The 27,538-nt window shown below is 39.0% G+C and overlaps 1 protein-coding gene across 1 annotated transcript in view; it reads left to right on the top strand.

Moving 5' to 3' along the window:
• pacrg (PARK2 co-regulated) overlaps nt 1-27,538 on the top strand; it is a 102,490-nt gene that overhangs the window by 9,701 nt on the left and 65,251 nt on the right. The window contains exon 2 of the mRNA XM_057344836.1: nt 17,826-17,960. Within this exon, the coding sequence (XP_057200819.1) occupies nt 17,826-17,960 (135 nt within the window). The remainder of the gene's footprint in view (nt 1-17,825; nt 17,961-27,538) is intronic.

Below are 27,538 nucleotides of genomic sequence, written 5' to 3'. Positions count from 1 at the left end.
AGGATGATGTGAAAACAAACAACAGTGACTTGTCTCAGGGTCACAGCTATAGGCTAAACCAGGTGTAATGGGCTCGTATTTAGCTTAAAGCCTTGTGACTGCCCACATGCTCTTTACACATGAGAAGTTGTAAGGTGGAAATCAATACGCTCATCCACATGATGACAATATACTGTGTCCTTTCTCTTACATTCTTCTTTAAAACCAATAAGAAATGCATCGGCATCATGTTGACCCGACCTTTTGGAATGGGTGAGAGTTGTTATAATTCATGGTAGAGGTGGGCGGAATGGCCAAAAATCTATTTCACGGAATGAGTCATTTTATTTAACGGTAAAGATATATTTCATGAAACAATCTCCCATTATAATTCTATATTTTATACCTCATTTTTCTTAGATTGATTTAACTAATTCATTTTTTACAGTTCATTTAAATGCTCACCATAGTTAAAATGTAGGCAAGTTATGAAAATGTACTAAAGATATCATATTAAGTTCTGATAATCAGATGTATTATTTATTCATATTTATCTTCTGGCTATATCATATACAGTAGGAAGATAGACAACATATATAACAATAAAGTATGAATATGCACAAACAATGAGAGTACAGTATATGACTGGTGTTATAAACTGGTGTTGATGGGGTCTGTACTGTAGGTCTTTATCGCTCTTCACTCTCTATTACATGAGCAATTTTAGTGTTGCGACTCTCTGTCTTTAGGTTTGTTTATTCTCGGGCTTGTTTTTGCACTGCGAGTCTCTGGTGACTCCTCACGCGTCTCCCAAAACTGGAGGTAGAAGCGCGTCACATCAAAGCGCTCACGAGCGTCATCGCGCATTTCAACGCAAGTTTCACCTTGGCTCGCCTGAAGTTAAACTTTATAAAACTATTAACAGCTTTTCAAAACAACCTGACTTCTGAAATACGGGTTGAGAATGAGCTTTAGTGATGTTTCGTTCGTGAACGAATCGTTCTTTTTGAACGAATCTTTTAAGTGAACGAATCGTTCTCGTTCACGAAATGCAATGACTCATATTTCTCGTTCACTGAAATCTCTCCCTCGAGCACAGAGCGTCTTGGCTTAAAAGAGTGTCTAAAGCACGAGCCAATGGCGTTCGAGAGTGAGCTTTGACAAAGCATGATTGGTTGAATGTACAGAACGAATACGCCCTTCACTGAACGAACGAGCCTGTGTTTGAGTCTGAACGAGACCCGCTGATTCTCGTTCATGAACGACATGAACGATCAGTCATCTCGTTCATCTCGTTCGTAAGTGAACGAAAGGACCCGCTGATTCTCGTTCGTGAACGAGCTGTTACTTCTCACTCGTAAACAAAATGAAAGATGAGGTCTCTTGTTCAACAAGTACAGAAACGGACACAATGTAAAGATCCTTACGAAAATAATAAAATAATGCAAGCTGATGGTTAAATGTAACAAAGACAAATTAACATTGTCATTTTTATTGCATGGAAAATGTCAAGCCCTGTTTACTCAGTTATTGTACTGCAAGCACAGGTGTTTTGTGTGCATTTTGTATCATTATTGTTCTTTCAAATAAAAACGACTTACTTTTAATTCATGTCATGTCATGCACTTCTCTAAAAACTGTAAAACAAAAAAGTATTGGTTAGCTCTCATTCGCGTCACGTCAGCAAATAGCATTCCAGTTCCGGCTGTGAAGGGACATGTCATTGGTTATATCTTCCACTGAACGGATACGCCCACACTGACCAGTCGCTGTTGGGTCTGAACGAGAGAGAGAGAGAGAGAGAGAGAGAGAGAGAGAGAGAGAGAGAGATCTCGTTCGTGAGCGAATTGAACGAACTGGTACATGTCGTTCATGAACGAAATGAAGGAAGTGAAGGAGAGTGACACTGTAGGTCGGTCATTTAGCATGTGAGTCTCGTTCAGCAATCAGCAGAAAGCGGATGCAAAGCGCAGTTACAGGTAGGCTACTTTGCACGCTTGTTTATTTAAAATACATAAACTTCACGTTTAACATAATCCCAGATTTATGAATGTGTAAATGACCAAACAATTAACTTTTTAATTATGCAGAAAAACCTTGTGCGTTGGTCATCTGAACCACTTATTTGATTTACTTAATGAGTAGATCAGAGACACACATTTTAATAAAGCGTGTAATCAGTTTATACGTCCATTAAAATCAGAGGCGGATTAACCATATGGGCAATTGGGCGAGTGCCCAGGGGCACCAAGACTTTAGGGGCACCAAATAAACCCGCAATACAAAATATATTTTTATAAATGTAGGCTACATAAGCACTTGTTTTTTAAGACTTAAGTCACGCATCTGCGCTAAATAGGCGTGGCACCATGTGCGGGAATACCCCCACTTCAGATAAAAATGGTTCTGTCCTCCGCACTTTTTCGACACACCTCCGCCAACATTCCCGCCCATGTTATCTGGTTAGTTACATAGATTTGAGTGAATTAACATTCAGCCAATCACAAGTGAGTGTTATGAGGCGAGTTGTCTTTCGTGTACACTTTAATCTTCAAACAGATGGAAGCGGGAACGATGCAGAGCGCATTGTTGTAGCGGGAACTAAAAATTCGGGGATTAGCACTGATTAATAAATGTATATATACATGGCATGCGTCAGAAATAAGATGTTATAGTGCCGATAATGTATGCAAATAGTACGTGGAGGTAAGGCCATTATTTAAGGTCCAAACCTGGGTTTTAAAGTGAAAGTGAAAAACGTTGTCGTCACTATAGCAATCAATTCATACGAAACTTTTTAGTGGAGTACACTTTTATCGCAGTACTTATGTGATCGTTTAGTAAGAAGAATATACACATACTGTGCTTAAATAGAGCGTTTGAATAGCTGTATAGCAGTTAAAATAGTAACAATAACGTTTCATGTTATTTTTATGAATAACCTTGCTATACATTGTAATGTGGTGAATGCCACTTTGGTGAATTAAAGTCCCAATGTCCTGAAAATCTGTACATTGTTCCATTGTCCCCCTAATGTGAATACATACATGCAAACTATATGTGTGTGTGTCCCTGTACCCCCACTTTGTGGCACGCACAACATTTACACCTGTTAAAAAAATGTTTGTGATTTTTTTCACTACATCAAAACCTGAAATGTAACGTTACAACAGAAAGCAGGTGCCCCTTAAATACAGTAGGCCTAATTGTTAAAAATACTTAATGGAAAAGAGTTGTTTTTTGTGTTCTATTCTACAAAAGTGTCATGTTAATGTATAATTCTTGTAAAATAGTATATTGTAAATTGCTGAGTTTCATTCTTATAAAATCTTTTAATATATAAATCTTTTAATGAGTGGATTCATGCGTGTGGGTAGGTGGGTTGATGGGGGGCACCTCTGGGGCTGTTGCCCAGGGTCACCATGAGGTCTTAATATGCCTCTGATTAAAATACGTTCGTTGACATAGCACAACTATTTTTCGCTACCTGCTGGCGTATTATAGAAATGGTCACTGAACCAATCTGAACGAATCATTTTGGTGAACGAACTGAAAAAGAACGAATCACTCAAATGAATCATAATTCCCATCACTAATGAGCTTTTTTAAACGCTGGCGCAGATCCCTGCACGAGCACTGCGGGTAAGAGAGAACGCGCCGGACTGGAGCGGATCACTAAACTACAGACTGAAAGAAGGTCAAAAGAATGTTTGATTCGTTCATTTGTTACGGGTGGATTAATTCATTCGTTTTTTTCAGAATAGCGCCTAATTTGCAGAGCGCCGAGTTAACCACGCCTACTTATTCACATTCCGCGGAATACACGGAATAGAAAAATCTCTTACGGTTGACATTTTATTCCGCGGTAACGGAATATTCCGTCATTCCGCCCAGCCCTAATTCATGAGATATGGTGTTGCATTGCAGTTTGCTCCTTTAAAGAGTACATTCCTCGAGATCATAAAAAATACATTTCATGAAGTGTTTAATTTTGCCGTGTTTGAATGTAAGCAATCTGCCAAGTTGTAAATCCGAAGGTGAACGAATAACAAAGTTATTAGCTTATAAAAAAGGTAATCGACTCTGAATCACGCGAACAAGCCATGACCTGTCCGAATCTTTAACCACAATGTACCTACGTCACTAGAAAAATCCCCGCCTACTGACTGCGAAAACTTAACTCTCTCCTCCCCAAACACTGTACTAGCTCGTGTGCATCATGTCTAAGAGAAGCTGTGTTCTATGTAGTGAAACTAAGTCAGTCTTATTTTCACTACCAAAGGAAGAACTTCTGAGGAAAAAATGGTTACTATTTATTTTTCAAACGACACCAAAGGAGTATAAACCGAACGTTTTACTTTGCGCGCGTCATTTTACCGATGATTGCTTCATCAATCTTGGCGCCTTTACTGCAGGATACATTAAACGTCTTTCCTTAAAAGATGTTGCAATACCAACTTTATTTGGACCTGTAAGCTCCACCGAATCACAACCTGTAAGTGTGACTCTTTATTTTTGTCTTTACTTAAAATTAAATTTGTGTGACGTTATCTCATGTCTGTGTTTAGCTAACGTTACCGTTATTGTTGGGGTTGTTACTGTTTGTTTACCTAACGTTAGCTATAAACTCGTTGCGCTAATGTAAGTGTTCAACCATATTAACTCGCAAAGTCTTTATTTCAAGAACTGCGTGGTGTACTATAGTTATAATAACATCTGAAGATACGAACACCGTACACTGTATGCCGTGATAACTAACTGTTACAAGAGAAGTGTCTAAAACAGTCCTTTTTCTTACTGGCATCTGTATAGGATTAAAGAATGATTCGTCAGACTCGGGCTCGAACTGGTAAGGTAAAATCGACGCCATCTCTCTCTATACACTGTTAATATCCAACCACCTGCAAACCGTAATACAGCAGTAATGATAGGCGGTCCATTTGCATACATGCTGAACGCGTTTGACCAATCACAGCAGACTAGACCATTTGACCAATCACAGCAGACTAGACCATCTGACCAATCACAGCAGACTAGACCATTTGACCAATCACAGCAGACTAGACCATCTGACCAATCACAGCAGACTACACTATCTGACCAATCAGATCAGACTACGCTGGCGGAAAGGCGGAGATTACACAGATGAATCGCGGAACGAATCATTTGAGAGTCAGTCAAGAAGTAAGGTAATAAAAACTGCTTATTATTACGAAATAATAGTATTTTTACATCATGTATGTACATAAACTTGTTGTCGGACACCCCATAAACCAAAATAAGCCCTTAAAAATATTGAGGAATGTACTCTTTAAGATTGCCTCCTCTGGTGTTTACTGTAAGTTGCCAGTTGGCAGACACTTTTATCCAAATTGACTTCCCATACACTCATTAGAGGCACAATCCCTGTGGAGTGGCCTCGGGTTAAGTGCTTTGCTTAAAGTAATAGTTCACCTAAAATAAGTTGTGCTGCCGTTTACACACATTACCTACTATTTACGCACCTGCTGTTATGTTTTTCTTTGGAACACAAGGAGAATTTGAAGGGATCTTTTAAGGGAACAGCCCCAGAGGTGCCCCCCCATCAACCCACATTACACTGGTTTTTGTTTTCCATATTACAACAGTTATCTTGATCTTGTTTGTAAAGCCCAGTGTGGGATTTAAACCCACTGCCTTTTTGGATTCCAGGCCAGATCTTTAATGACTGCACCACCACCTAGATTATGTCTGTGAAAAGTAACTTCCATCGGTGAAAACTACAAGGCAACAAAAGGAAAAACACTTAAAAAACATTTTGAACTTCCATTGCTTCATTTCTTTTCTGTGAATGTTTTGTTTTTTCGAACATTTTCCTTAATATTTTCGTTTCTTTATATCTTTTAGCGCGTTTCATCATTCAGCCTTTGAACACAATAACTACAGCGCAGGGCTTTCTCTTCTGAAGAGGAGTCTTTATTTGTACTTCTAAGGGAACGTCCCTTTCCTCTCTTATAAATCATTGATTAGTTGGAAATTCTTTGTAAGAGTAGACCAGTCTTCTGTTCACACTCACTCTATTGTTTGGTTCCTCTTCCACTGAAGAGGTGGGCAGACGCCTTTCAAAGCCTTCCGTAAGTGAAGTCCAGATGATATCTATAAGGAATTCTCTCACTCTTTCTCTCTCGCTCTCTGCCTGTGTTCCTCTACAGATGCAAACCATGCCAAGGATGTTAGCTGTTAATGTTTAGCCTAAAGAGATAGATATTAAGAGAGGCAGATTGAGAAATAGAAAGTGAGAGAGAAATCAGGATATAAGCAGTTTGTCACATCCTCTTTATGGGTTTCTTTCATCAGTTTCAGGGTCTGGGGTCTTTTGGCCAGGAGAGCTTCAGCTCAGAGCGCACACAGACTGAATAGATAAGTAGCAATCAGATCTGCAAAGATTCAGATTGAGGCCCTGTGCAGAACAGTCTGCAGAACTTGTTTTGGGTCTGTCCATTCACCAGGTGGCAGTTGCATACAAAGGCCCGCATGATGTCTGTATGCCCAAGAAAGCTCTGCAGCCTTTCACAGAATTGGAACACCTATCATTCACCTATCAGTTCTTTACAAAGTTCTCCTCTTGTATGTGCAGAAACTGTGAAATAAAGTAGATTCCATCTGGGCCCAGTTACAGTAGGTATTAGTGACAAGACTGCATTAAGATGCAGTACAAACACTGAATTTGATGATCAGGCTTTTTCAGATGTTGGTCCTCTACAATTAATTGTTGTGATTACTCAAGCAAAAAATACAGATCAGCAATAAAATGGCATTAACATTAGAGCATTTAGATCGCTAAATCAATTATGCTTGTTTTCTTTTAATGATGTGGAACAAGTGCTATAAGAACCAAAACCGTCTTTTATAGACTGATGACCAGAATCTGGTGACAAATTTATTGTCAAAAAGTTAAACTCCATGGGGCGGTTCCCCGGACAGGGATTATTTTAAACCAGGACTAGGCCGTAGTTTAATTACGAAATTTACATGATTTTAACAAACATGCCTTACTAAAAACATTGCTTGTGTGCATTTTGAGACAACACAAAGGCAATGATGTATTTTTAAGATATGTCCGTGCAAGTTGTTTTCTGTTTGGACAGCTCTTACATTTATTTTAGTCTAGGACTAGTCTAATCCCTGTCTGAGAAACTGACCCCATGTCAGTTAGTGAGTCGTATAGGTTTGATTTCTGAAATTAATCATCTATTTAAAATACATTGTTACTTATTTTTACAAAAAGGACAAATCACATTTTTTTTCATTACTTTTATACTTTATATGTTTTGGGTTGTTGAGATAATGTTTTGAAGTCCCCTCACCTACAGTATTAATATGCTCTGAGTCTCAGCAGGGTTTCCACATGCTGATCCAGTGTGATAGAATTAGACTTAGACTTAGACTGACTTTATTTGTCATTTTAGATTTCCATCAAAATGAAATTTCGTTGCGATGACACATAGCACAACAAGAATAAAGTCTATAAAATACACAGTCTGAAAAAAAATGAGATAAGCAATATAAAAAGAGACAGAAAACTTTGCATAAAACCTATAAGATAAATATATATATATTGCACAGAGTAGTTGCCTATGTAGAAGCAACTATTTGTATTAATAAAAAATTATATATATATAATACAATATATCAGACACATTGTGTGTGACTGATTGTGTGATTGTGTGTGACTGATGAATTGTCAGCGGTTTTGTCACTTTTTGTGTGCTGTGTGGTGGCAGTTTTTAGTGGAAATGTGGAGGGGTGATCTAAGAAACATTCTATTCAACATAGACATTCATAGTTAGCAGTACGTGAGTAACACATGCCTTAATTCTGATCATGTTAAAAGAAAGAGAAGGATTTGATTTAGTTTGGGATTTATGACATCTGAAATGATTATACTTTTTAGAGCATTTGATTAACTGTGAAGCTCGAACTGGCAGTGAAATGTTGTATTTTGTCAGCCAAAATGCAACATTTATTGTAATGACAAACACTCTGGCCTGGTATTCTTATGGTTTTCCTAGATAAAATAATTTTTGTCATGAAAATATTGAAGATTTAACTCTAATTGATTATAGATAGCTCTAATTTAGCTTTCCTGGGCAATGCAGCATGAACTCGTTTATTTCTGATAAATACAGGTGCACTTTATATAGACTGACCACACTGATGACCAACATGCAAAAAACCCCTCAAAGTCATCAGCTCACATCTATATTTTGTCAACTCAACCTGTTGTAATGTGTTTGTGTGTGCTGAATGTGTCTGATTATTGTTATCAGACATAGCACTGATGTGTCTGATAAATCTGAGGGAGGATGGTGGGCTGGATTGAGGTGATAGCCACTTTTGGTTTGAACTGTTAGAATTGAAAAAATCTGTAGTTTTTAGTCTAAATGCTTTTCAAAATTTGAGTTGTTTTTGGTGATGTGTTAGTAGACTTTGTTCAGAGTTATGACTCTTGGAAAGTTGTTAAATTCTGCTGCACTGTCCTGAATAGATGCAGGTCTGATTACTGATCATGGCAGGATGTGAGGTGTTTGACAGACTGATCAATTTGCTTGATTAATTCAGCTGGCTCAGCAAAAATGTCAGCAAGAGGGTGTGTGTTTGTGTGTGTGTGTGTGCGTGCGTGCCTCTTGCATCTATACACCAGCATTGCATGTGGAATGTGAAACACAACAATATACCTCCTCTAATTAATCTAGAATGTTCACAGAGTGGCTCTACATAGAATTTTTCACCTCTGAGACAACAAAAATCTGATGGCTGTAGGTCACTAGCTGCGTTTACATGGACACATCGGATTGAATTTAATCAGATTGTGCAATCTGAATGTAGTGTTTACATGAAAGGTAAATTAAGTGATCTGATTGATGTGCGTGTTTACATGACAAGCTTCAAATCCAATATAATCTGGTGACATGCGCACACTGCACAAGTGTTCACCTAATACCCACTAAAACAGTGTTTTAAAGCACATGTTTGTATATTTTATTTTACAAACGGCACGAAAAAAAATGTACAGTTTATAAAGGCAGAGTGTCTCGTGCCAATGAAGCACGAGCATACCCGATGCGGTTTACCATGGTATAAAACCATGACAAAACTACCAAGACCCACCAGAGCGTCTGCAGGCAAACAATAATTAGAATAAATGTTTAGCAACAGCTAATACCGAACTTTAGAAGTGATAATATGCGGATTCATATATCAGCATTAACAGGGCTGGACTGGGAAGAAAAATCGGCCCTGGCATTTTTAGGCCCGCATCGGCCCTCTACCGAATCTGTCGACGTGGGGGTAGGGGATTTGGGTTGTGGTTGGGGGTGCATGCATTGCGTGCGTGCATTCGCATTTATAATACATCCGTCTAAGCGGCCAACACCTCCGTTACGGCCCCATACGTTAGCGGCCAACGGCTCCATTCCGGCCCCATACGTTAGCGAACCGGGAAAACGCCCGGTATGCCAGATGGTCAGTCCACCTCTGAGCATTAATGGTAAACAGAGACGGGCGCGGTGGACGCGGGTATCATTACAATATTCACACAAACAACTACTCAAACAATGTTGTAAGCACAGATGTATTTATTTTGTGTCACAGAGACCATCATAATAATGTACAATTCATAAACGCAAAATAATGTCTAGTACATATCAATGGAGCAAGGTTGTTACAGCGACTTACCATGGTAAAAACAGTTAATCCTTCCAAAGCACATGTAAGTAAACGATAAATAAAAGAAATGTTCAGTAGCCTACTACGCATATAAATTAAATTTTATTATTTGATATTTTAGCCTACAGTATGTTACATCTGCAAAGTATCGTTTTTTAGAAAGGAACTCAGAAATTGCGGTTAAAAACTCACTTCAGGGAAACAGTTTAGACATTTTAAATGCATAGAAACATTAATATGTTCATTTAGAGATGACAAGCATATGGAAATGTGTACCGCTTTGTCAGATTTATGATTTTTGGTTTCTTTAGCAACAGCTGCTCCGTTCCGTGCGTCATACGCCCTTACGTCTGTCCGAGCCAGCGTCGTCTTTGCACATGCGCACAATTTCCTACTTCGGTTTTTAATCTGATTAAGTGTTTATATGTCCTGTCAAGCAGATTACAAACGGCATAAACCACCCCTTACAATCCGACTGAAATTTCACTCGGTTTGGGCATTTTTAATCTGATTGACGTGTTTATATGGAGCGTTTTCATTCGGATTGGATTTTTAATCGGATTACATTGGTCCATGTAAACACAGCTACTGTAGTGTCTGCAGAGGCACTAAACCCAAGATAAACAAATAAAAAGATAAAATAGAAAAGACCTATATAAAATATCATGACTTCCCAGTGATATAGTTGTATTGTTAAAAATGTTGCTGTTTCATAGCTTATAACACTAACCCTAATAAACTCTGTTTTATTTAAAAATAAGTTGTGTATCAAATCCTAAAAATAAATGAGACAAATGTAGAAACCAACAGATCTCAACAATGTAACAAACTGTACTTCAAATTATACATTTAGAGATTAATATTACTAAAGATTTTAACATGAATTCAAACATTTATCATCAAATGTATCCAAACCCAGATTATTTTAGCAGTAATTGTATAGCTCCATGCTCTAAATAAGACATTTTAGGAGAATCAGCTGAGACAATGATAACAGAGCTATGAACTGTAAATAAAAAATTCCACCCAAATACTCATCGCAAGTCAGGTTTAAGAGAACTACTGCAAGCACGGAGTGAATGTGGTATTTATAGGATTATAAGATTATGGAAGAGAGGTTTACTGGAAAAATTCAAATATGCAAATATGGGTTTTTAAGGAGGATATTTTCGCTGTGACTATTTCTTGAAATTTCTTGAATTTAGAGTATTGTGGTTATTAAAAACTAAAACACAAACAAACAAATAAAAACAGCTGAGGAATGTAAGCTATACTGTATGTACTGTATCATCAGCTAATTTAAAGATGGACACTAGGGGCTGTACAGTATGCTGATTTGTTTACCCAAAAATGAAAACGAATCTCTCGTCATTTTAAATCTGTATAACTTTTTTCTTTAAAAGTCATACGGGTTTGGAATGACAGGGTGAGTAAATGACGACAGAATTTTCATTTTGGGGTGAACTATCACTTTAAGCTTGTCAAATCCATGATAATTTTTTTCCCCCTTTGTACCTCATTTTTACATTCATTATTGAATACATGTTTATTTTATTCCTTGTTCTCTGAAGCGAATTTTGATGTGGTGTATGTTGGCATCTTTGCCCGAGTGTTGTCATTTTTTATCACAATCAGAAGTGACTCATTTGAGCTCAGTCTTCTCACAAGGGCAACAAACTGACTAGTATTCAGCAGGCTACCAGCGGGGAAGTGTGTTAAATCAAGCTCTAAACACGACTTTAGACTCCAGTTCACCTGACGGCAAAAAATGATTTACATATTTCCTCCCCAGCAAAGTGAGAGCGGTTGATGCACTAGAGATCTCAAATGAGCTCCAGATAGATCAATAAAGGCAGAAAAAAACTATTATTTGACTTTTACAGTGTATGTTGAAGAATTAAAGCTTTAAAAAACAAGATATATTTACAAACAAAAATAAAAAAACACTAGAACACTGTATACATCGTGTTATTTCAGCATGTTATCGCCATCACAGAAGGCTGTTGTTCTCACTGAACATCACACTTGCGGTGGAAACGTTATGTAATGTCCGTCTGCCACGTGTAAATTGGATCATTAAGTAGGAGAGACTGTAGAAAGAAAAAAAAAAAAGAGCTAAAAGCTTCTGCGATTTTATGGACATCATCACTATATCAAGCAGCCCACACTTGTTTTTCCCCACTTGCTTGTGCATTGTTTTGTACAAATCATTCTTCATCGTGTGAGTCATTAAAGATGATAAGGACAGACAGATTTGTTTAAGATTTCCTTTGAATGATCCCATCTTTGATTTCTATCGTCTGCCCTTGGCGATTTTTTTGGGAACTTCCCTTCAGGTCAAGTCTGTGTGTACGCTGAAAAAAAAAGATACTTTAAACTAACTTAAATTATGGACAGTGGTTCCACACAAAAAATATGTTATCTCTACTCAGGTACTCATGTATGATGAACTAAACGGAACGGAGTAAACTTACTTACATTTAGCAGACGCTTTTATCCAAAGTGACGTACAAAGTAGGGGAAAACCAGTAGAAGCAATTTGTGCAACAAAACAACAATGCATAGGTGCAGTAAAACTGGTCTCAGTCAGCCTATCACAGTATACGAAGGATAGGAAAGTAGAAAAGTAGAAGACTGTACTGATGGGTCAGATGTTGACGGAAGAGATGTGTTTTTAGCCGATTCTTAAAGACCGCTACAGAATCCACTGATCTTGTGGCAAGAGGGAGATTGTTCCAGAGTCGTGGAACATATCCGGAGAAAGTGCGCAAGTGATTTTTTCCCTTTGTGGGATGGCACCACAAGACATTGTTCGATTGCAGAGCGCAGGGATCGGGCGGGTACATAAGTCTGAATTAGCGAGTGAAGATATGGGGGTGCCGAACTCAACCCAACTTGAATCAAGTTCATCCTACTAAAAGCATTTAAGTAGAGATAACATGTTTCCATTATGTGGAACCACTGTCCATAATTTAAGTTAATTTAATGTAAGATATTTTCTGATATAGCTGTTATTTTTAACACACACTAAATTGTCAGGATTGTTTAAGAAAAGAACCCAATTGCAGGCAGCGTACATGGAAAAACTAAACTTTAATTAAATACAAACAAAAACCCACAATGGGGAGAAAAACGAGAACATAACTAGTATAAAAATTAGAAACAAAAACTTCCCACAAGGGGATAAAACAAGAAAACAGGATAACAATTCAAACGACTAAGACAAGACTAAACCATACGGCATCAAGACAAGAAGCACGGAATCCAACTTGGCGCGGTAACAAACTCACAAGGGTACACGGTACAAAACGAAAAAGCACAGGACAGCAAACACAAGGGCAGTAAATATGGGAACTAACAAGTGAAAATTACAATAGGCAGGTGTGGGGAATAAAACACTGGCGGGAAGCTAAATGAGGAAACGAGGGGGCCAGGAAAATGCATGGTCATCATAAACAAACAATGACCATGCGTATCCACACAAAACATGTGGGGCTGTCATGATCCTGTCACAAGAATATCAAGACAAGAAGAGGCAGGATCATGACACTAAATAAGCTAAATATAGCTTTTATAGCCAGAAGTTGGTTTTGTTACACTTACGGCACCCCAAGTACTTGCTTTTTTTTATTAAAATCTGGTTAGCAGGTCCTCAACCCAAGCACATGCTCTACACCTTACCACATTGGTTATATATTATTTAAGTAAATTGAACAAGCATCAAATATTATTTTGATCTACTTGATTGAAACATGTTAATTTAAAATGTAAACATTTAGTTAAGCCAAAGCATTACTGTTTTTAATCCGTTTAACACAATGCAATTGTGTTTGAACATAAAACCTAATACAATGGTGTTAAAACAAAATGAATTGTTTGAATAAAGTGAACAGTATCGTAAAATTACTTTTTTGAGTGTATTAGCGGATGGGTGGGTGAATGTGTGTGTGTGAGGTGCGTGCTCCATGAATAAAGGGAGGTAATTTAGTTGCCTGCAGCGGTTGTGTGCAGTCTGACCTTATCAGAGCAGTCTCAGTTTTTTCTGCTAAACCTGGTGAGTCACCAGCCACACGCACACACACGCACACACATACATTATAAGAAATTGAATGATATTGTCAGGGGAATGTGTCCTGTGAGAGGAGCGAAAGAGAGAGAGAGAGCGAGCGAGCAGTGGAAATTGTAATGCAGGTTTCACCTGCCCAAGCAGAGAGCCGCAGCTTCTCACCGAGCATCCATCAGAGCCTCTCAGGAGCAGTTTAGGAGCCCAGAGAGAGAAAGAGAGATGTGGCCTCAGCTCGGGCAAGTGATTGATCACCTTCATGGAATTACAGCATCTCCACTGTGAAGTCAGTCTGAGGATTAATGAGCTGCTCGCTCTCTCTGAGGTAGAGCCGTTTCCAGTGATTGAAACACGGCTATCATAGAAAGAGATGGCTGAGGACTCACAGCTCACTCCCCATCTGAGGCGTGTGTGATCTGAGGTCAACTGCAGATAGAATCATTTTCCTTCCCTCACAGGAAGTGCTCACTTGACTGTCTTTATCTGGAGTTCATCACAGAATGATTGACACATGTTAACTTTTCTCCCCACTCTAAATAAATTATTTTGAGTGGCTGAAGCCTGTTTTATGTACCTGACTGACGTTTCTTACAGGGCTTGTGTACATCAAAGCTATACGGATTTTCACAATTTAGTGAAACATTGTTTGCATTTACAGTTGTTAAAGGAATTGTTTAAACACAGCAGCACATACAGTAAATAACATTGAATCTCATGTGTTCTGCATGTTTTGTTATAAAATGCACATTTGTGACCCTGGACAACAAAACCAGTCTTATGGTTTTTTTTTTTTCAAAATGGAGATTTTTACATAATCTGAAAGCTGAATAAATAAACTTTCTATAGATATATGAGTTGTTAGAATAGGACAATATCTGAGATACAACCGTTTAAAACTCTGGAATCTGAGAGCGCAAAAAAATCAAAATATTGAGAAAATTGCCTTTGAAGTTGTTAATCAGGGGCACTGTGGCAGACCATCCACTCACAAAAATAAAGTTTTTATATATTTAAGGTAGGAAATTTACAAAATATCTTCATGGAACATGATCTTTACTTAATATCCTAATGATTTTTGGCATAAAAGAAAAATCGATCATTTTGACCCACACAATGTATTTTTGTCTTTTACTAAAAATGTTCCCGTGCTACTTAAGACTGGTTTTGTGATCCAGGGTCACATTTGCTAATCAGACACGAGACACACGATATGCCATATTTGAACTGTGCTTTTCTGGATGTTACTATGGATACGCAATGTACAGTGTCGTTTGCTAAAAAAAGTTTAAAATATGAATTGTTCTGTCTTAAATGTGCTGTTTCGCTTCAGAAGACATATTAACTCACTAGAGTTAATTGGATCATGATAGATGTAGTATGTGTAAACTGTTCCTTTAATGCAGTAAGGTAATAGAATGTGACGTCCAGAGAGAGCATGCTGTTCAAAGGAGTCTTCACAAGCATAAACAAAACAAGATTCTTTAACTAAACTTACAAAAATGTGTTAGTCAAAGATAGCTAAGACCACGGGTTGCCATTAATTCTGGTTTCAAAGCCACTTTTAAACTCTGTGGTTTTGTATATACATGGATTAATATTTGTCTTAGTGTTTCAATAGCCACAGTCTTTCAGAATCTATTCAAGATATGCATTCATGTGCCAAGAGTGTGTTTCTCATATAAGCTCTTTAGCGTAACCTACTGAAAAATCCAGCATCAGTTTCTATAGTGGAACAGGCTGGTTTATGTTTGTCATTGCTGGTTGGTGCTGTTCTTGATGGTAAACTAGCGAAACCTACTGAAAAGACCATGAAAGTTGACCATCTTCACTAGCAACAGTAAGGTTTGGTCAACGACAGTTAAGCTATACAAGCCCAATAGGGAAACTTCAGCATGCTGCGACCAGTATTCAAAACATATGCTCTTTTTAGAGCGTAGTTGCTTTATTCGTTAATTTAAATTTAAACAACTATGGCACTTCAGTTCAACAAACATCATCAGTAAGTCACAGCAGGGTTTTATTTTTTCAGCTAAAGTCAGGGTTTAATTCTGAGGCCTGCAGCAAAACCCCAGGCTGCCACACTCTTACTGCAGGGGCTTTATGTGTTTCAGAATCAGAATCAGAAAGAGCTTTATTGCCAAGTATGTTTGCACATACAAGGAATTTGTTTTGGTGCAGGAGCATCCATTACACAGAAACAGCAACAACAGTACACAGAGACCATAACACAATAGAATACAGTACATAGATGATTTAAATAAGGGCCTATGGGTATAAAAAATTAAGAAATACAATACAATAAACATAACATAAAGATATAGAGAGTGTAAAGCTATGTATGTATGTAAATATGTACAAGTAAAAAATAAGAATAGACTATTGTAGTACAAGGTATGTGCTATGTACAGCAGAATGAATGAAATATAATTTACAGAAAAAGTTGTATAAAAAATAGATAGTGTATTATCTGGAGGATATAATTAATATTTCACTTAATTATTATTGCACAGCCACAGAGTTATTAATTGCACGGTGTAAAAACATTTAACTGTTCAAGAGGTAGATGGCCTGAGGGAAGAAACTGTTTTTGTGTCTGGTTGTTTTGTTTCTCTGGATAAACAAATCTTTGTCATTGGCCTCTGACACTTTTTCTGTTTATCTGTAAAATTGTGGCACATTATGGCAAATGTTTTTGTGCTTTTTCAATCAGGGTACTTTGGACTGAATTTTTATTTATTAATTATGTCCTGGAATAAAAATCTGATCATTGATCAAACTGGATGTTGATATAATGTGTGATATGGAGTTAGTGTAAACGTTGTGAAGTAATGATGCCTGGTAAGGGACAGACCCAAAATATTGTGGGAAACATTTCCACTCTATAAAAAATTAGAGATGATTCTCATTAAAAAAGATTCTCATTAAAAAAGATACACTTAACAGCTATTAGAATCTATCATTTCAAACTAGACTGATTTTTAAAAGTTATTATAAATATATAAATAAATATCTTCAAAATCATCCCGAGGACAGAAAAGTTAAGAAAAATGAAATGCATTGGAACATTCTGCACTATTTGATGTGTGGACGTAAACTCAACTGAAAAATGCAGAGAGCGCGAGACATATCGAGTGGCCCCGCCCCCTTTTAAAATAACCAATAGCGTTTCATTCACGGCACAGTCAGCCTGGCAAAGCTGCATTTAACAGCGTGATAGCCACAGTGGTGCAAAAGTCTAGTCTATATTGAAAAGAATATGCAGATCAGTGATACCAGTGAATGTTGAAGCTTGTTATTTACTTTGGTGAGTCTTTATGGTCGCAACAGCTCTGTGCTATCGTGTCTCTGAACCGGAGGACACTCACGTTAACCGCTAGCGTGACACTAACATGAAATTAAGACTTTAATGTAAATGTTTACACTGTCTGGATCATCCCCTATCTCCCATCTAGTGCATTATGCGTCATTCACCATGTTGGATATATTGTAATAAATGTGCGAACAAGTGGCTGATATGAGGCGCCGCTTCCGCAGCTCTCACAGTGAAAGGGGCGGGACTCTTCTGATTCTAAAGCGGATTTGATTGGGCGAGAACTTTGACGAGAGGCTGAATGGTGGCGTGATGTCATGGAATTTCTAGATTTTTTGAGCGCACGTGCCAGACAGTTTTGAACGCTTATATCTTCTAAATGGGAATTTTGTCAGCGTGTAGGAAGCATATCAGTTTATTGATGTCCTTAACTTCTTTTTATTAAAAGGAAAAAAACGTATTGATTTCACTGGGGTTTTAAGTGAAGAATAATTCATGGTTCCTCTATATGTTCTTTGTGATCTTGTAGATTGGATTATATGAGGCAGGGAAGTAAAATAATGGATGGTTTGTAGTGTGTCACTATAAAACAGATAGATGCTTCCTCTGACATCAGACAGAGAAGAGATTTACATTAGGATGAAAGAGCATCAAAACCATTTCATTTCCTGTGATGTTTGTAGGACTACCGTTCCCTCTTGATGACAATCTCTGTTTACCACTCATTCTCTCTTGCTTTCACTCTTTTCTTTCTGTGTCCTGTAGGTAGTGGGCCCTCCAGCTGCCGGGGCGTTCAGGGAGAGACCAGCTAAACCCACAGCCTTTCGGAAGTTCTATGAGCGTGGAGACTTTCCTGTCGCTCTGGAACATGACTCTAAAGGCAACCGCATTGCTTGGAAGGTATATTAAAATAATACTTCTGATGCTCATAATGTTTACTATACCTCCACCACACTGCTATCCTTGTAGTGTACTTTATATCCGTCATCAATTTCACATATATCTGGCTCTAAAGTTCAAATAAATGAAATGTGGCTTTGATATGTGTGGATGGTGCTTTGTACAAGTGGTTAGTTTTTAATCAGAACCTGCTATGTGGTTTTCTTTAAAGGAATCGCTTTTATCAGTTAAATAAATTGGGCCTGTTTATACATAATGCATTCCTAGTTCCTACATCCCATATTCATAATTTTTGCCCCTAAATTATACCACTTGTAGTTGTGAATGACCAACTGTATGTGTTCGTTTGTACCTGTAGGTTTTTTCTTGTAGGTTTGATACCATTTTCAGCGATAAACTGCGTGTATGCACTAATCCAGTCATAATTTCTCGCTGTCATTGACGACCACAACTCCCTCTACTTTTGCCTTCCTCCCTCGCTCTCACCTCCTCGCTCCGCATTTCTCTAAAAACTCTGAAAGCTTAGGCATGAATTATTAAAAGCGAATTTCAAAATGAATTTTCCTGCGTATTTGAAAAATAATGTCTCTTTTTCCTTGTGTTGTTCTGAAATTGCTGGGAGCCGAAAGGAAGTGGTGTATGAAATTGTAGCTGTCATATCTAATGCATCTGTAATGCTTATTGATTTTCCCCCGCATGCCACCCTTGATTTGATTCCGCTTTTCACACACAATATTTACACCCATTCGCACTGTCAATGTAATAAGCGTATAGGTGTTAAATCAGCCCCCTGCGATCTCTTACCTGGGACTAGGTCACGTACAGGTCATCCTCGGGCTAAGAGTATTAATGTAATATAGAGTGAGTATGTGATTGGGAGTGTAGTCGAAGTGGTAGCAGTGTATGCCAGTGTGTGTATGAAAGGCTGGTTGATTACTTGAAATGTGTGGGCACAGCTGTGCTAGTACAGAGAACCCTTGGGGCAGTAGTTCAAGATGAAGTTACCCATCTGTCTGAATGAAAGAGAGAGAGAGAAAAACAGTTATGGTGAGGTCATTTCTACAGAATAGGTGCCATTTGCGTTTTCTCATTTACATATGAGGATGAAAATGATGAGGAGAATCATTCAATAACAAATGTGTGATGCCAACTTACACTACAAATGGGGAGAATCATTACGGTTTTACTGTAATATAGACATTTTTCTAGACATAATGAAACTTTAATTTGATATTTCTTTATTCTTTGTTATTGAGATAACTTCTTCATTCCCACACGCTCGACCTGATTTTGCCAAGTGGTTGATGTCCTCAGGACAACATATTTTGTTGACCTAAGGACAAATAAAACTAAACCCACACCAAACCCCAACCCTAACCATAACTTACCCCTAAAATCAGAGAAGGAAATGATAAGTGAGAAACAATGGTCTAGAAGCACCTAATCCTGTTTGGAAGATTAAACTTAAAATAAACTGTTTTCTGAAATCTGATTGGTTGATTTAAATGTTGTCCCAGGGTCAACATGATGTTGTCCTAAGGATATCCACCACTTGGCAAAAACAGGAGAGCCTTCCCACACAGTGTTTTTTTGAGAAACTGCTTTTTGCATTTGCTAGTATACCGTACATAGTTTGATTAAAATATATGTAAATAAAAGCTAGCTTGTTGTATATAAAAAATTAGTTATTTAAATAAATATTATATAACCCCTTCTTAAGAGATGCCTTATAAAGTTTCGTTCTGTGGGGAGAATTCACACCAGGAGAGGGTCAAAGATGGTCATGTGTCTTGACACTCAAGTCATCATCCTTTGACCTCTCTTGAGTGTCTCCCCCTCTCTGGGCAGCAGGGAGCAGCAGTGTATTCCTGCAGGTATTGTGCACATTCCCATCTCTCCTCTACTATGTGACTCCCTGTGTCTTTCTCCTTCAAGGTAAACAATGTCCAACACTTTTCAAAGTCTTTTCGCAGTGACTTAGAAGCTTTCGCTTATATGAGCCCCCGCACCTCAGAAAAGGAGGTGTGTGTGTGTTCATGGATGTATGCGAAGTGATGCTTTATTTAAATGTCAAGGGCAGCATTTAAATGCATATAGAGTTTAAGACCGCATCACCACACACACAGTTCTCTCATGCTCTTACAAGGTTTGACATGTGGTGTTAGGGTCATGTAGACTGATAAGAGGGAGCAGGAGGTCTCTCTTTTTATCTCTTGCTGTTTTTCTATCGTTGTGCATTTGTGCATCTCTTTCACATGGTCCTGTTTTTATCAGAACATTGCATCAATTTCAAGTTGCTCCAAAGTGATTCTAGGAGTCTCCATCAAGAGAGAGAAGAGGTAGAGGTGTCTGCTGCGGTGCTGCCTAATACTGGTACTATTACTCCGCCACTGCTTCATTCAACCACAACTATCCATCTCATCCACCATACAATTGTCCATCCTTCTATCTGGTTTTAGATGGTTGAGACTTGCTGGTCTCCCTCACCAGAAAACCTCACCAGGCTGGAAGACCAGCAGAGGCAGAACATCTTTTATTTCCCATCATCCTTTGTTATTTATTCCTTTGTTCATTTTTATTTCTATTTGTTCTTATATTCATATGTCATTTTTATATCAAGAGTGATGGCATGGGTGTAAAATCGAAGAAGCATTTAATAGAAAATATCAATGTAAACTTGATTTCCGCTGTCATGCTGCGGAGTGGGGAGGGGGTCAATCAATTAATCTGATCAAGTGCTTTAGGAAATGGAGAGGGTAAGCGATCTCATCCATTCATCCCCCTGATTAAATTATACCAGGAGGATGGGGATCAGAAGACCCGCGTACGGGAGTCTGTGTAACACTGCAGACACAGCACTAAGGTGGGGTGTTTTTATTTCCCCTCTATTTTATCTCCATCTGCGCATTAGCATTTTAATGGGCGGTACCTTATGTGAGCACAGACCCTTTCCTGACAGCTATATGACCTGTCCAAGGAGAGGCATTACTCTCTGGAGTTAATCCCACAGTCCACTTTCATAGAGCGGGCTCATTATAGACCTGGCAAGCCGTACACCTGTTTAAATACAGAAAAAAAGAAGACCGGCTCGCACTGTATGCTTTCAATCTCTTTTCAAAAACACCCTGTCATTGGTAGCTGCCAGCATAAATTTTTTGGCACATTTTGATTTAAATTCTGGGCTGGAGAGGGAACACGAAGTCCAGAAACATTCTATCGCCCTTCAAATGAGGAAATTGTTATGGATAAAAGGGAACCGATTTCCGATCACTTGAGCTGCAGAGAAATGTGCCGATTGGCTGATCGTTGACTGTGGTGCCAGTACATGAGCTGGGATATCAAAACCAGATATTGGAATATGTAGTCGGGCAAAAATCTGCAAAACAGTCTGATAAAATTAAATATTCGATTTATAACACTGCTTTCCAAATTTCCTAAATTTACTTGGCTGCAATGCAATTCATACATCTATTTTGAATATGCATATAGTAGTTTCCTCCAGAATTGTGTAACGGTGTACCTACACGTGCTAGGCCAAACCTTGACCCTATGCTTTAACCTTTAGTCACGCTTCTAACCATCACCACAGCCAATTACGTAACCCAACCGAAACATCATCCGAGAGAGCAAAATAAAAAAGAGAGGAATGAACGTGAAAGACTGCTCTCAGGGGAATGGAAAGTAAATGCTAAATTAATTTTACTTATGGCCTTGTAGCAGAAATGTGTTTTATCGATCCACTAATGTATATTTGCTCGTAGTCCTGTCTAATGTAATGGGCTGTAATAACTCCAGCAGAGCATTGTGGGTAATTTAGAGAAGGGTGTTTGAAGATGCACACGTCAGAATCTTCAGACTGACGTGATGTTGTGTGGTAACAGCACTCTAGTTCTACTGGGATTTAAAGCAAGGATAAAATGATGTGAAATGCTGGAAAGTTTGACATTGTATTTTCTGAATGACTGATGAGGCCGTTTCCAGCGCTGTCGATGGTCTTTCCAGCTCTGTCTCTCTGTCTCTTTCCAGTCCTGAATGAAGAGAGTTTTCCTTTTACCATTTATGAGGAGAGATATGGAAGTTAGAAGAGTTGCAGTCTTTCTGTATTCATCCTCCTTCCATCATTATGTTTCAGAACTTCGAGATGTGGCCCGTTGGGAGCCCAGATATTGGCCCTAAAGAGTAAGACGTGCAGAGAGAGGAGGGGGTGTGGCAGATCACTCGCCTTGCCCCACCGTGAGCCACTGAGCTTCTATTGATTGACATGCTCGTAGCCAGCGGGCTGCAGACCTAAATGGAGCCTTTAATTAACTAAATGGAGCCATAGCAGCTGGATGCCAAACCCTCCTCAGCATAGAGAATGAGCAAAGCACTCGCTAATGTAAAATACTAATGCTAGCAGCGTACCAGTAAAGACACAGACCGGGGAGGGGGGTTGAGGGGGTCATTCGATGTTCTTCCTCTATCTGCTCTGCACCTCACTGTCATGCCAGTCCCGTCACTATCTAGACCCCTGTCACTCACCACGTCCCCCTGCGTAGTTTTTAACTCCATTTCTTATTTTTCTCAAAGATATCACACTTTCTCGACCGCCGCACTCCCTCTCTCCCCACCTCACTCTCATTCCTGTCCACTCATCCGTTCTGTCAGAGGTTAATTGGTTTGGAAATGATTCTATTCATTCTGGACAGTAATGCTGTTATCCTGAGAAAGAAAAAATACGCCACACACTTAAGCCTAATTTAAAAGACAGGGTGGGTGGAGGACTGCGGAGAGAAAGAAATCCAATTTAATCTACCCTGACTCGTTTCTGTTTTTTAATATATTTTAGCTGAGGCCTGCACCCACAAGTCTTTTTGTTAACTTATGGCAGAATTTCATTACCTTGAAAGCCTTTTCTCCCCCCTCTTTCGAGAGGATAGATGGCCCTAATGCCTTTCTTGTAACCTCAAGGACGGTATGTTTGGGTTGGTGGAGGTGCTCACGCATTTAATGCACGCACACACACACACATACGCGCACTGCGGAGAAAAGTGCCCGGTTCACCGCCCTTGTTGTGCATCAGAAATGACATTCATATTCAAATTCAGACACCCACAGGGCTGTTCATGTCTCCCAGGTGTACCTACACCACCTTTCTGATCTCGTCTCTTTCCATCTCTGTGGATTCTTTGATTGTCTGTCTCCCGAATGGCTGCTCTGTAACTCTCAGCGACTGATCTGACCTTCTCTCTCCCTGCAGCTGCTCAGATGATGAGAGCTTGTCTCATTGTCTAGCTCTACAACTGCTCTTCCTGTCTCTCTCTCCGGCTGTTCTTGTCTCCCTGCTGCTCTGCAGTCACCCTACAGCTGTTCTGTCTATCTACAGTCTCTCTGATTGTTTTTCTCTGCGTCTCCTCTCATGCCCCCTCTACTCTGGCTATTCCATCTGCACTGTAATGCTGAACTAAGAACAACTTGTTGTTAGAAGTACAGAACAGATTTTAAAAGGGATAGTTCACACAAAAATTCTGTTAGCATTTATCATATCATGTCTCAGTGGTTCGGTGTCCATACAGTGGACGTCAATGGAGGCCATTCTTCAAAATATTTTCTTTTGTGTTCCTTAGAAGAACAAAGTTATACAGGTTTGGAATGACACCGAACAGTGGCGGTACCCATTCACCTCTATTAAATTTACACAAAACCAATGCATTTCAATGGGTGCCACCATTGTTCGTTTACCAGCATTCTTCAAAATATCTTCTTTTGTGTTCTGCAGAAGAAAGAAAGTCACACACGTTTGAAATGACGAAAGGGTGAGTAAATAATGACAGAGTTTTCATTTTTGGGAACTTTAAGATGCCCATTGAGCGTTTAAAACACCACATACTGTTACTTTCAACAGGTCTGGGCCACCCTGTCCCTGATTAGCTACATCAGCGGCTGTATAGATTAGTCTCATTCTCCGTGGATGCCAGTGAATTTCTGTCTAGGTCACATTGTAAAGCTCATTACCGAATTTGTCACGGTTTCTTCCATTATGGAGTGTGACGGCCTTTGTGTCCTGATGGATGCGTCTTTGAGTCGCTACATCAGAACTGATGATCCTGCCCCGCGTCCTTATCTCCCCACCTAACACGCGCAAACACGCGGGATACGAGGAGAAATAGAGATGAATGGAGAGAGAGGAAGGAAGAGAGAGGAGGGCCTCACTTTCTTTTGTGATAATGTGAGAGTGATGGACGAGACGAGCCAGAGACGTTGTCAAAGTGTCACCTTGCTTTGTTCTCGTCGCGCATAAGAGGCAGAACAACTGCGTGGGCCAGAGAGCAACGCGACGTATCAAACGCCTCCTATCCAGCCAAACACTCTCTCAGCGAACGGACAGCTGCTGTCATTTTTTGTCGGAGAGAAAAAGGCAATACAAAAAGGAAAGGGAGATACAGTGGGAGAAAAGTGAACTGTGGCTTGTAAGCGCGCGAGAGCTATATTAAAACACTGAATTATGGATGAGGGGCCAAAGTGACAACCACATCTGTGACCCCAATATGGCTGAGCATTGACCCAGCACTGTGACTAAATCTTATTACAGCCCTAGAGCACCTCTGACTACAGCCAGTGTGCGTGTTGTGTTTGTAGCGAGGTGTGTGGCTATACGGTATACAGTGCGTTCCGAAATTCAGTGAGCTGCTGACAGAGACAGTGTTTTAGGTCAGAATCAGCTGAAAATCCGCCAGTGAGATAGTAGTGCCAACAGTGCGGGAGACACCACAAAAACTAGACCGTCAACGCTTGACCACCGGCTTGGTGTGTGCTTGGCAAATATCTAAGACAGCATTGCATTTATTCAGTGGCGGATCTAGGATTTTTAAAAAGCAGGGGCCACAATTTACATAGGGGGCCAAGTAAAGTGTGCAATTCTTTTTCATTTTTCAATCGCTGCTGGCACTACCAGATTTCTAAACAAAACACTGGAGATGAGTTAGAGAATGATGCGGGTTATTGATGATAAACAGAGATTTAGGGTGAGTTGCACCTACAAGGATTAGTCTTAAATCTAGATTAAATCAAGGTTTATTTAATAATTCTATTGCACCAAACTGTAAACCTTGTTTAAAAATAATCGTTTAAGCTATCATTTGATCCAGGTTTTAATTTTACAGTAAATCTAGATTAATTTTAACCCTGTTGCTCCATTATTTGAAACTCTGATTTATCTCTCAGGGATATACTTTAAACTTGCTACTGAGGAGGTTTAAATAATAAAAAAACACATATCTATAATAAAATGTGCGGAAAAATGATCAGAAACAGATACATAGCGTGATGTCATGGCATGGCGGTTTGGGTGGTCGGCTGTGAAGAGTCAAGTTCAAGAAGCCCTGCTTTCTTGTCCAATACATACAAGCACAACATCTGTGATTAAACGGAAAAGACCGACATCCTGAGAAGAGGAAAGTTGTTTATGCGGCACCTATTCTGGGCGCCCTCTCTGAATTGTGGTGTGGTCCGTTCTACGGGAATCCCGAACAGGCGCACCTCAGCCGTCGGTGCTGCGGCCAACAGCCCTGAACACTACCGAGGATGACCTCCGGAAACGCAATCGCCTACCGGGGCCGTCTGCGGCGACGTTGGCGGCAGATGTCCACCCGCTCGTGATTACTGTACTGCACCCTTCTCTCTTCACTACAGGGCGGAAGTGGATTTTCCGATTTTAACTGAAGATTATGAGGGCACATGAATTTAGAAAGAGAATGACCCACATTGGTAAGCTATTGACAATAAACACTGTAATATTTCATGAAAAAATAGGAATTGTTATTTTTAATTTCACAAGGACAACACATTTTGTGTTACTTTTAACACAGATGTGTTGCCCCTTTTATTTATTTCCTACAAAAGCAACACAAAGTGAGTTAAAATAACACATGGGGCAGATTTAAAAGTGTGGACAGCTGTTTTTGCTATCGACCTTATTGCATATGTTTTCTCTTTAGATGCAAACTTTATGGGAGAAGAGCATTTAAATGAAGCTAGGGCTGTCACGATTATAAAATTTGACTGACGATTAATTGTCTAATAAATCGTTGCGATTATGACGATTAATTGTCTGTTTTTGAGCTTTGACATTTAATTCTCATACATTTTTGATTCAGCGATTGAAACAACCATATTGTTCTGAATACAAGACTATGTTTTTTTCTTGGAAATACATCAGAAAAAATTGGGTCATCATATATCTAAGGTTTAGGCTTTTACCTGTCAATAATACAACTGCCAAATACTTGTAAATGAAGTAAATTGATCAGGAGTGAATTGAAGCCATCATTAAAATACTATCAGTCATAGAAAAGCTTCTAGTCTGTTTTTTTCTCACTTGCAAGACTACAATAAAAGTTTACTTCTATGTTAATGACATTTTGGTAGACTGGTTTTCACACTGAAATAATATTAAATTGTACTGCAGGTTATTTTTATGGTATATGCTTTAGTTTTTTTTTTCAAGTGATTGTATTGTGGTGGTACATTTTACAAGTATTACCATGCTTTAGTAACAATATATACAATAAAATATGCAATATGCAGATGCACTACAGCTCCCCCTAGTGTCTTCTATAGAGATGTGCAATAATTGCGATGATCCGAAACCATCTCGATGAGACGATTATTTAATAATCGTGACAGCCCTAAATGAAGCGTGATACTATGGTATTTATGGCTTTATTTAATGGCCAAAAAAGCATGTCCTAAACCTTGCGCTAATTTGCGCTGCTCTTGGTAGATTGTGTTGATCATTATGGGAATGAGATATTGCGCCTGTGTTTTTTAATGTGAGCCTTGTTGGTAAATCACCCGCAGAAAATTCCACTCCCATATCTGTGCTTTTTTTTAAGTGTGCTCTCGTGCTATTTTGCACTGTTTAGTAAAGCTGGCCCATAATGTGTTAAATAACATACCACAAACAATGTGTTAATAATTAACACATCCCTTTTGAGAGTGTACCAAGACCAAACTCAATTGTGACATCTGCATTCCAAATTGGTCAATTGTCCCTTATGAGAGTTCAAGACAGTTAATGTTGCCTGTATGTACTGTAAAAAGTAGACAGCTTACTATGGTTTGAAACATATATCTTAAGTTTTGATCTTATATCCTTGTCTGGATTGTGGCTGTGTGGTAACTGTCTTATGTCTTCTACTGTGCGTGATTTGTTGTCACTATCATGAAGCAGAGAGGTAGGCAGCATCCTGAAAGTGCTGAGCTGTTGTATTTGTCTCCTCCCTTAAATTCCACAAATCAGCATATTTCTGTCTTTGTCACCGATGTCCTCTGGGACACATATCCCCTCTCGCTGTTTACAGTGTGTGTGTGCGACACAGACCCCCCACGGACCTGTTCATGGGATAAGATTTAACTGCTTGTGTGTGTTTCCATTATCCCTGCATGAAAGTTCCACCATCAGCACCCCACCGTGGTAATGTGTTCACAAAAAGGAGCATAATAGAACATGGGGAATAAAGCACACAAGCATACACAGATGTACAAGATACACATATAAAAATGATTATGCAGGGAATTCACTAAATAAACACACATGC

Source organism: Triplophysa rosa, linkage group LG10, assembly GCF_024868665.1.
Source record: "Triplophysa rosa linkage group LG10, Trosa_1v2, whole genome shotgun sequence".
In the NCBI taxonomy this organism is placed as follows: domain Eukaryota; kingdom Metazoa; phylum Chordata; class Actinopteri; order Cypriniformes; family Nemacheilidae; genus Triplophysa; species Triplophysa rosa.
The sequence above is the reverse complement of the archived record's forward strand: the minus strand, read 5'-3'. Positions and strand labels throughout refer to the sequence as shown.